General features: G+C 37.8%; 1 protein-coding gene across 1 annotated transcript; it reads right to left on the bottom strand.

Annotated features, from left to right (window-relative positions):
* Positions 1-4,875: 4,875 nt before the first annotated feature.
* LOC140944749 (uncharacterized) lies at positions 4,876-8,954 on the bottom strand. Its single transcript, XM_073393864.1, has 5 exons — positions 8,697-8,954; positions 8,328-8,442; positions 8,038-8,080; positions 6,163-6,289; positions 4,876-5,391 (listed from the first exon to the last, which is right to left on the bottom strand). The coding sequence occupies exons 1-5, from the start codon at positions 8,952-8,954 to the stop codon at positions 4,876-4,878; spliced, it is 1,059 nt and encodes a 352-aa protein (XP_073249965.1).
* Between the last annotated feature and the right edge of the window lie 3,053 nt (positions 8,955-12,007).

Here is a 12,007-nt window from a genome sequence, read left to right as displayed (position 1 = left end):
GGTTACGAGATATGACGTCATAAGTAGCAGGTGGTCAAGCCATTTTGGAGTTAAAATGCATGTTTTTTCAACATCTTTCAACAATAAAAGTAAAGGTGGTGGATAAAATGATACAAAGTGCTAATTTATGTATTATTTAAATGTCCGAGCACCAAAAAAATATCAGTTTCCCGCGGTTTTAACCGGATTTCTCGTTCTTGGTATAATCCAAGATGGCGATCATTGTTGGTGACGTGATAGGCCTCCAGCAGCGCCACCACCCATAAAATATACCTCATCTTGTTGACAGAAAGATCAAAGGCTTTCCACTGAAGGAAAAAATCTTTTCAAAACCTCTAAGGAGGGGTTCTATCAACCCCCCTCCCCCTTATACCACAATAGGGGTATGAATTTGCGTGTACGTCCGAGTGTTAAATTGTAATGTGTTCACGAAAAGTACCAAGTTTTCTGAGAGAATCCACTTTTAAGTAAACACAACCAAATCTAGCCATAAAATGCCATATGGGGTAAAAAAAAAAAATCGGCAAAATATGATTTTTAGGTTTAATGATTAATGAAACGCAAACGTTAGTTACATGCAAGTAAAACCGAAGCAGGTTGTCACAAAGATAAATGAGGAATTGTAGGTGCTCGATGAACACTTGTGGATAAATGGAATCTAAATTTAAACCCGGCAGTTCTATGATAGATAATTTACGACCTTAAAAGTTAAAATCATAATTTTGTGTGCTATCAAAACTGATTAAAAAAGAAAACATAGTTTACATCCACAGTCCTCACCTCAATCGGGCAAAATTTTAGGAGCTCTTATACATTCTCTCTAAGGCACTCACCGGAATTTTTAGTTACCAAGGAAAGTCATATGTTACATACAAAGCACAAGAAGTCATGTCAGTCTATGTCCCTCTATATAAATAAAAGAAAACTAACCTTCCATTTGAGCAAAAGCCGCATTTGGTATCACAGAAAACAACGGAATGAGGGGCAACGAGCAAAAGTAAAAAGAGAACATCGCCGATTAGTGGGGAAAGACTGTTGGAGAACTCCGTGAAATTGAGGAACCTGTCAAACACTGTAAAACATTGAGTCTTTTTCTAAAGCGATAGGTGTTCTCAAAAACCATTAATTTATATGCAATATTAAATGTTAATTATCTATGAATTTCTTTTCAATTGTGTGTGTCGCTTCTGGCAGCCAGACTAATAAGAATATCAATCAAACCTGAGTTGTTATGTCTGATCAGCGCGTCTGTTGTATTGCATACTTAGTAAACAATCTTTGGAAGCTGAGAAATGCTTACCATTTACACAAACCACCCAGGTGGAAATCTTGTGCATAGATATAAAACTATTGAAAATTTTCACCGAGACGTACCTTGTTTACACCCCAAAATTTGGCACAACCGTTGTCTTCGATTTCTCTTGCAACGACTGTATTAAGAGGTGAAAAAATTGGAAACAATGGTGATGAAAAATGGGATGGGGGGGGGGGGTGGGGCAACGAGGTGTATAATTTTGGTCTCGGTGAAAATGGTAAATAAAATTTCACGTAGTTTGAGAACGATCCGCTACAAATTATATCCAAATCGGCTGAACAGACTGAAAAGAGTACAAAAATTACTTCGTCTTAAATCTTCTCTGAAGGTTGGAATGACACAAACAAGCGGAATGTCCAGTCCCTCCAGTTTTCCCAAGTAAATGGTAAATTACACAGGTGTTCAAACTTCTGTTTCATCCAGACTCGGTATCATTATTCGTTTTGTCTAGGTATGGAGTTTTGCTGTAACTGCGGATGCATTAAACACCAGATTACTGTAGAAACAAGCGGACTATCAGCCCGAAATGCATGAGTTATACAGGGGGGTCATGGACTATTGACTCAGAGGCTATGAGGGCGAGAGGACTAATTGTTTTAGTAAAATCCAACTAGTTGGTCAGAATATCGAGACAAAACAACTTTAGCTAGCAAAACTCGATTCAGTCGCCATTGTTTTGGTTTTCAAAGCCGGCGCTTTTCGCTACTGGTGGGCTATAACATATAGCCTAGTAGTAGCTCAACCAATTAGAACGCTGCATTGATAACAGGCCACTAGTAGGATTTTACTTAAGACAGATATTTGCGCCGCTCTTGCAAAATATAGAGTTTTTCAGCAACTAAAATCCTCCATAAAACGTTAAAAAATAGGCATTGTCACGTCGAAGTCGAGCAATGAAGGCAAAAAAATGTACACAAAAGCAAACTTATTGTTTTGCTCAATAAACCTAATGTTTCTTTTTTTGACGTTCTCGTTGCTGTCGCCTTCGTCGTTGCTAGAATTTTCTATTATCACAATTGGCAAAGACGCCTGATAACGCTAGATAATTTATATTGAAAATTTTTTGTCGACTACTGTTGATTTTTAAATGTTTATTTAAAATGAACCATATCGTTGAATTAAATCGCCTGGGTTAACTTGACGGTTTTACGTACTGTTTAAAAAACGAGCAGGAGTGTATTATCAGGTTTAAAAACTCGATGCGAAGCCGACAGTTTTTACACCTGGTAATACACAGTTCCGCGAGTATTTTGAACGGCTTCAAAATCTCTGATATATATCAACTGATTCTTGCACTAATACGTAGATTTGGGGTTATTTGGTCTTATAAAAACTTGGATGTACAGTTTAACCGCATCTTTATAGAATATAAAGACACTCGTTAAACATAAAATTTATTTTGTTTTTCGCTATGAATTACTTATGAGTTTTTGAACGTAGAAATGGTTCGAATCATTTCAGCGAAAATTTCCAGAATGAAAGACTGTGCAATATTACTCAGCGAAAAATAAAGTTATCATTATTTTTAAGAATTTGGAAAACTGTTTTTTGTCTTGGAAACAACAGTATTTCTAGATGGATTCTCGTTGTCGGTGGCCTAGTTCAAATCCTCGGTAACGCTTGTAAATAGCCAACTGGTTTTGCCAGCCAGTTGGTGTTTTGTTTAATTGAATTATTAGACATTATACTTACTGTCTATTTGCTCCTTGGCCAAGCTTAAGACCCTACAGTTAATTCTGGAAATCAACGCAAAGTACAGTTAGTTATCTGCTAGCACTGGGTGGTAGATTAGCAGATAACTAACTAATCTGTAGGTTGTGCATGGTTTCCAATGGTTAATAATTTTCTAATTGAAACTAAAAAAAATAATCAAAAGCGAACAGGAAACCCATTGTTTCAATTAGCCACTTTCGATTTATTAAATTCAGCATGATAGCGAGTCTTATGGTTGCAAGGCCTTAGGGAAGTGCGCGTGGCGCAATAGCATACCATGCCAGTTAACGACTTGATGCTTAATGCAACAATTATTCTTACTTAACCCATTCGCCCCTGAACCGCCCTTAACCGCCTGTGCGGATCCAGGTCCTTTCTACCCTTTGTGACGTCATCATTTTTAACGGTCAAGGACAACTTTCTTCGCTAACTTGTGCAGAGTGAAGAGATCTTTCAAACCATACCAGAATGAGCACAATTTAGTAAAGGACACCGGAGAAAGAACCAGAAAACCACATGACATTGACCTGAAAATCTCCATGAAAATCTTGTTTCATTGCTCACCTACCTTTTCTTTCACCTAATCCTAAGATCCTAAAAGCTTTCCTAAAAACTATTCCCACCAAAATGAAGCCTACTAAGTGCCCAGCGAGAGAAAAAAAAAAATGAGGCAAGAAAAGCGAAAAAAGAGGGGAGGAGAGAAAGCGAAAAGTAAAAGTCAAGACTGCTGTGTCACTTTTAAACTAAATTTTGCTTTCTGCGCATGCCCGAACTTCGCAAGCTGATATTTTTCATCTGGATCAGAAGGCCGCGAAGTGTACGACCTGTAAACCGGTTTGTGGTAAGTTTTAGCTCCTTATAGCACGACAGTGACCAGAAAACCACTCGACTAGCTTCAAAACGCGGTTTTCGGCAAAGTTTCCAAGAGCGAATGGGTTAAAGCATTTTTTTTTTGGAAACAACCAATTTTTTTTGAAAAAGCAAGGAAAAAATGGCGAGATGCGGTATTTTTGTAAAAACTCTTGGAAGTGGGAATGTGAGACTGTAGGATCCCCCTCCTCCCTCCTTCTTCAATATTTCCGTCTAAGAGGGGTAATTGATTTGAGGGGTGCGATTAATCGAGGGACGGCTATTATTCGAGGAAATACGGTATTTTAAAATTTGAAGGTGAGGTTAAACAACCTACATTAGTATTGGAACAGTGTAGGGGACGTTTCTTTGTTGGTGGGAATCGCCACTGCCTCTTTTATCACTTTCAACACATCACACATCAGTCTTCCCAACGGACTGTCTGCGTGTAGCAACTGTCTCACTCCTAAAGTGCCTCCCTCAGACCGGTTGGCTGCCTTAAATCTGATTCAGTCTTTTGTGCAACCACTGGATATGATCGCAGTTTGAGAAATAAAGTTTATTATATTAGTTTATTATTATATATTTCTTCGTTTTTAAGTAGCTTTCATACATTGAGAAACGTTTAGATTTAAGTTCTTGTTAAAAACGTTTCTTCAGTTCCACAGGTTTCAATGGCAAGGGATAGGAGAACAAATAATCCGAGCACTTCTACTTTTATACACACCAAGAACCGCTCTATAACATTCTTGGTCAAACATAACAAACATGATCCCCACTGGTTGTCTGTTCACATGCCTCGACAGAAAAAAACGTTAGGTCTAGACGTGTATAATGTTTGTCTATAACTAAACGTATTTCTACTCATCATCGTAACGATGAGTTATCGTTAAAAGGACTGTGAAGAACCAGAAGCATATAACCCGAATCGGGCTTATATGCTTCGGGTATAACAATGATTCCCACTACTCGCTCAAAGACATAAAGGAGCATTGTTATCACTGCACCAGGATATACCCCATTGTCTTGATGCTCAGTCTTTTTTCCTTGTGGTTATCCAAATTTCCACATGTATTCCGCCTATCATCGTAGTTCCCTTCACTCCCAAACCCCAATCTGGAGTTACATTCATGGCAATCTGTTTGATCGTTGCCGAGAATACCGATTCTTGCTTTGGAACGGCCACTCAAGGTACACTTTGCGTTGAACCCTTCCTTTTTACAGTTCAGCTGCAATGAGGCATTAGAACCAATCAGTGACATCCACTTGTCACGACCCAGTGAGGTGCTGCGATATTGCCCATCAGCGATCAGAGAGTACAAGGAGTTCGCCCGCTTGTTAATGACAATAAAATTGGTCTGGTTGTTGATCTTCATACCGAGGCAGATCTTGGAGAAGGATGTGTTCCAGTAGGAGGGAAGTTTGGTTTCCTGTGAGTCAAACCCAGTTTTCCCTCCGTCAGGGTGAAAGGTTTCTTTGTTTCTCCAAAAGGCTGTTTCGTAATGAAATGTTTGCTGTGGTAGAAAGGAGGAAGAAATAGCAAAAATGTCCTTTAAAAAGAAAAGTTGAAATTTAAGTTTCTTTTTTCTTCTAAAGATAACATCCTTTCAGGAGAAGAAAAAAGAAAGAATGAAAGATCCATTACAATGAAAAGAATATCTGCAACGTCCTCACTTCTCCAGCTTTATAAAATGACAATTTAGCCACAGTAAGCAAAATGGCGTTAATGGTCACCGATAGAATAAAAAGTAAACAAATACTGCACTCTTTAATTATTGATGCGATTGAAAAATGCCGAACTGAATATAATTATCTTTAACTCTCGCTTATTCGCAAATACAGAGACCAGGCTTCCGTCTTTTGATGAAAATCTTCACATCGTCTGACAGGAAGGGCGGATGACCTCTGCTACTGACCGAGATATTCCAGAAGCTTAAAGGTGTTCTCAATACTTAAATATTTCAGATCCAGGGACTTAGCATGTACCAACGAGAAGAAAAGTTAGAGCGCCGAAGGCGCTTCAAACTCGGAGGCTGGGGTTATGCTTCCACATAAAATTTTATAATTTTACGTCATTAGTATGGAATTTCTGTCGCTAAGATGCAAACGTTCCTCCTGATGAAAAGTCCCTAGCGACGAGGAGCAAGGATAAACGGCTGTATTCGCAGGCTAGGATAATTGAAAATTACCGCTGACAGAGGCAAACCTGTATTTAATTATTAATAACACATTTTTTTTTCCACTCCCGTCGCCAAACTAAGGGAAAACGTACACAAATGTCTTACCTTGTTGCCGTCCATCTTCATGACGGGTGTCCATCCTCCATCTCCGCAGCCAAAATTTCCAAAGTGACAGAGAACTGAAACTAGTTTGGAGTCAAGGAGGAGAGTGACCAACTGACTCACGTTCAACCTGTACAAAATGAAATCTCATTTTAATTTTTCCAGCTCCCAACTGTCGGAGAGAAAAAATGGAATGTACCTTAACTGGTTGTGAAAAAAATGGTTCGCTTTTTCTTACAAAAGTAAGTGAATGGAATTCAGTACAGTCTCAGTCAAATCTAAATTTCTCAGGCTCCCCATTATGTTACTGGGAGTTACTACACGATTAATGTACTTTGGACTGATATAAAATCACCTGCAGCACAGGTTGATATTTATTTTTGCTTTATGCTACCAAGCTGTGCTGATCTTCAACTAAATTTAATAAAGTTTATTTGAATAAAGTGTTCTGTAGGAATTAAATTCGGACATCGAAGATGGCTAAACAGCGTAGCAGATGATCAGAAGGAAGGGGAACTGCCTTGGCGACCGAAAAAACCGCGAAAATGGTGGGCATGATGTCTTTCTCATCTGACGTAAAAGGACCCCTATTGTACCTGCTAGCTACCTGTAAGACTTGGATTGGTTGTTTTTGACAACTACTCAGAACATGTTATACAGATATTCAGTAGTTTTGCATGTTTATTGATGCACGCGTATTTTCTCCGACCCGTTTAATACGGACAACGGTTAATACGGAAAACGGACACTTTTCTGTGTTCCCAAGTCAGAAAATCTCATATATCGTCAGCCCTGCTTTATGGACACTGGTGACCACTGGCCACCTCGCTTCACACTGTCTATTTCCTTGTCACAATCACGTACTAACTGCATACAATGAACCCTGTTCAAATAATTCCAGATCACTGTAGGTTAATACGATTTTGTAACTAAAAAAAAAGAAACTGCAAAAGAGCGCGCAAGTTTGATTTTGATAAGGCAGTCTTTCTTCCCATTCACCGTTGTATGGTCTGAGTTCATTTTAAAATGCCTGTAACAAGCCACTCCACCCCTCAACCGCCAAAAGGGATGGAATGGTATACGAAAAGAGAACCTTTTCTTTCAAAAATGGTATGTGGAATTGTAAGGACATGGACCTCTGGGCAGGGCTTCCCCGTAAAAATTTGTTGAGTACCACCCGGGAATAAAATGCCTGTAACAAGCCACTCGAACCCTCAACCATTAGAGATGAATGGAATAGTATACGAAAGGAGTACCTTTTCTGCAAATAGTTAGCTGAGCTTCCCTGTATAAAATTTTATTGAGGACCTTCCGGGAGAGTTACGGAGAATTATTATATGACAGTTGTGATTTGGGACACAGAAAAGTGTTCGTTTTCCATATTAACCAGGTTTACTTATGAGCACTGAAATATCTGAACTTTTTGTAGGTACAAACGAACCATTCGTTTTATAGGGATGTTCGTATTAAGCGAAAGGGAGGGGCTCCACTGCATTTCATCTACAACTTTTTTTGCTGGAGGGCCTTCAGTACAGGATGGTGGTGTTCGCAGATTATGGTTTTTATTATCTTAACAGTACCAATCATTTGTTTTAAAAATTCAACAGTTTTTACGATTAAGGTCTCTAATAACCTTTAGTTTCCAGGGTGGAGAACAAAGACTGAAATAGAGTCCATCAGCCACGATACAAATTCTACCAATTAAGCGATATCGACATTCTGTGTAACACACATTGTATTCCGTTTTTGAGGCTTGACGAGTGATTTTTTGGATGTTTTTGTGACTCATGAACACAGTATTGGCGCTCTCCGCATGATCCCCCGGACTTTAACTGATCTATCCTCATCAATTAAATTACTATGCATAGGTTTACTCACTTTTCTGTGAGCTGATTATAAACGTCTTGGCATGACTTGGCAACTGAAAAAAAAGAAGTAGATAACTCAATAATAATTCAATCAGTAATAAAAAGAAACAAATAAACCTATTTTTTAGAGAAAATGCAAATTTTGAAAAACATGGCTGTCAAAACTCGGTTGCCATGGTAACATCAATGTTGACGTACACGTCACAAGGCCTTTAAAATGTTCCCAGATAAATTTTAGGTAAAGCCGCTAAGTTTGGTTGTCCTAACTTGAACGGGGGCCCCGGTCTGAATATCAATTACCTTCTTCGCAAAATTCTCCATAGAACCCTTCTTTGCAACGGCAGTCAAACGAGTGATACTTGTAGTTCGTTACACAGGTGCCTCCGTTCTGACAAGGTGATGACATACATGGAGTCTGAAATAATTTTGGAAAAAGGTTGATGTCAAATGCCATATAACTAAGGTAATTTTGTTTTGCGTAAAAGTGTTGATTGCAGAAGTAAGAAAAAAAGAAGAAAGTGACATTCGACTGAATAACCCCGACTTGTTATCGTGCAGTAGTCACTTTTACGTCGATTCGTGTTCGTGACAGGTTATTAAAAATCGCATAGACTGGGATATCAAAAAACATCTTACTTTAATAAACTCTATGCAAAGATTTTACCCCACCTTGATGGAAAAGTGATGAAAACTCTCGTTCCTTTTATATTCCTCAGGATTGCTGTACTTTTCTGAGGATAACAACTCACACCGCAACTTTCCATCTGCTCCTTTGTAAGCTGCCAGGTTGAAGGACAAACAGGAAGGATTACCGAGGCATTCAAAGGTGCAGTCAAGGCTGTCGTACACTGTTCCAGCTTTAGGAACGTTTAAATAATGGTACTCTTCCTTTATAAAGACATCTTGACGAAGGCTGTGATGATACATGGTGGTGAATTCTGAAGAATCATTAATAATTAAGAATGGTTTTGAAATTTCCCTTTTTAGAATGCATGGGTCGTGCACTAAGATATCTCTTAATTTAGGGAGTTCCTGACTTTAAGAACGACTTTTAAAATTGAACGCGTTATGTGAACTGGAATTTAAACACCTTAGCTGAAAGTAAAGCCTACTAAGAGGTCAGGGGAAGAAAAATGGTAATTATCATCTTCATGAAATTAATTAGAGATTTTCTGGCAGTCCACTACTGTTATTTAATATTTGACTTTTAATGTCGTGCCATAACTGGGACCATTATGGCTCTTGGTCCCTACGAATTAAACTCAAGGAAAATTTACAGGGTACCTCAGCGTTTAACAAATTGACCGAAACTAAATAAAGTACCGCGATAAAAACTCAACTTTATAAACGCGATAGAGTTTAAAACAACGCAAAACTAGTCTTTGTTTTTGTCCTAGTTGAAGCTCCCTCCCCAGCAAAATTTTAGGGACTGTCATACATTTCTCTAACATGCCGGCCGCAATTTAAAGCGATTTTTAAAGTAATTAACCAGGCGAAACCGAAGAAGAGCCATGTTAGTTAGTGACAGAATACTATCCGCAGGTGTTTTTTTACATGGATATCGTTATAATGAGGAAAGCTTGTGTGCCTCCATCTTCCCTTAACTGTCCTCTTCATAGATTTCCCTCTAACTTATACAAAGTAAAAAGGTTATTTCCATGAAATTTCACTCGACTATCAATAAAGCGAAGAAAAACCAACCTTCCAGTTGAGCAAAGACTGCATTGGGTATCGCAGAAAACAACGGAAAGAGCTGGAAGAAGGATAAAGAGAACATCCCAAATTGGTGAAACTGTTCACGGTAAAATCAGTGGATGAACTTGACAAACACTGCCAAACTGACAGTGTTTTGTAAAGTGATAGCCGTTCTAGAAACCATCAGTTTTTTATGCAATATTAAATGTTTGTTATTCATGACTTTCTTTGTCTAATACGTCGCTTCAATGTGGCATGGCCAATTAATGACAAGTCTTGAAACCTCAACCGATGCACTTCATACGCCAACGTATTGGTTACTACCAATAAGGCTCTGGAAAACATAACACATTCTTATAAAAACAAGACAAAAAAACGTCCCTTGGGTAGTGCCCCCTTAAAGGAGACGTTACCAAAATTGATGATTTGTTTTAGCTCCAAGCCACTTTGGGGTTAGAAAATATCTTTACAGTTTGCTGCACTGCAATTTAATATGGCTTTATATCAAACTACTTCTTGTTTAATAAGTCTACATTAATTAACATGTCTCAAGCGTCAACTTACAAGTTTATTTTTCCTTAGTTAACTGTTGACATACAACATAAAAAGCATAAAACTGAGACGGGCTCAGCAAATTATTTTTAGGATGATTTGGGGTGGAGGGAAAGTTATGTTTACACAAAAGACAATGTTTAGTCTTTTCATAAATGCCTTATTCTACCATCAATGACGTCACCGGTCTGAATAAGAGCGCCAATCAGCAGCCATTGCAAAATCGTTTTCTGTGCGTCCAAAAATCTAATTACAACTTACTATTACTTTTCTTTCAAACAGAATTTACATCGAATCCTCTATATTCCTTTTGAAAAGCGAAACAAATGATAAGTTCCCTTAAGCTTTAAAAAAAGTTCTTGAAAATGTTATTTCAACGCTAGGGAGTGCTTAATGGATTTTTCGACCAATATGGTTAAAATTTAATTATGCTTTATTACTCTTTATAAACAGTATCTTTTTGACGACTTGCCAAGTAAGAATAATATACTGTTCTCCGTATAAGTCTTCAGAGACTGCGTGGGTTTTTCGATCATTAGCACTGTTATCGGTTTAGTTTAAAGTCTTAAATTAATTTAAGTATGTCTGCTGCATCAATAAAAAGGGAACCTTTCTATGACAACTTGCCAAATAAGGAAAATCAACAGTCCTAAAAACAGTGCCAAAAACAGTGTTTTGTAAAATGATAGCCGTTCTAAACACCATCAGTTTTTTTATACAATATGAAATGTTTGTTATTTATGAATTTCTTTGTCTGTTTTGTCGCTTTAGTACTCTGGCAGGACCAATTAATGACAAGTCTTGAAACCTCAACTAATGCACTTTATACGCAAACGTATTGGTTACTACGATTAAGGCTCTGGAAAAAAATAACACATTCTTATAAAAACAAGACAAAAAAAAAATCGCATGGGTATTGCCCCCTTAAAAGAGACGTTACCAAAATAAATAATCTTTTTTTTAGCTCCAAGACTTTTTGGCGTTAGAAAATATCTTTACAGTTTTCTGCACTGCAATTTAATATGGCTGTATATCAAACTTTACTTCTTCCTTACAAGGGAATATTAATTAAATTGCCTTGAGGGTCAACTTACAGGTGTATTTCTCTTTAGTTAACTGTGAACATACAACATAAAAAGAATGAAACTAATAAGAACTTAACAAACTTGTTAGGGTGATTTGGGGTAGAAGGAAGGTTGTATTTCATGTTTAGTCCATCATAAATGCATTATTTCCGGTCTTAATAAAAGCGCCAATCAGCAGCCATCACAAAATCGCTTTCTGTGTGTCCAAAAATCTAATTACAACCATTGCTTATCTTTTCAAAAAGAATTTTCATGGAATCGTCTGTATTCGTTTTGAAAAGCGAAAAATAATAGGTCCCCTTTAGCTTTACTTAAAAGTTCTTGAAAATATTATTTCAATGCTCGGGAGTGCTTAATGGGTTTTTCGGGTGGGACTTCGATGCGATTGAACCCTTCAGAATTGAATGAAACGCAAGACCAAATTCTTATCGGGATTTTCTTAAACGTGGTTATTGTGTACAATGTAGTTATGTCCATCTGACTGTTAGCAAACTCAGTATTAACGCATTAGTAAAAGGAATCACCTGCTGTGGAATCTGGCGGTCCGTGGCAAGAACCCAACTTTAATTGCCTGACCACCTAAAACAATGGGACGGATGGTTCCAAAAAAACAATAATGCGTGACAAAAATTGAGTATAAGCACTTCA

The sequence above is a fragment of the Porites lutea genome, chromosome 7 (genome assembly GCF_958299795.1).
Source record: "Porites lutea chromosome 7, jaPorLute2.1, whole genome shotgun sequence".
NCBI classification, from domain to species: domain Eukaryota; kingdom Metazoa; phylum Cnidaria; class Anthozoa; order Scleractinia; family Poritidae; genus Porites; species Porites lutea.
Note: the sequence above shows the minus strand (reverse complement) of the source record. Positions and strands in the feature narration are given on the sequence as shown.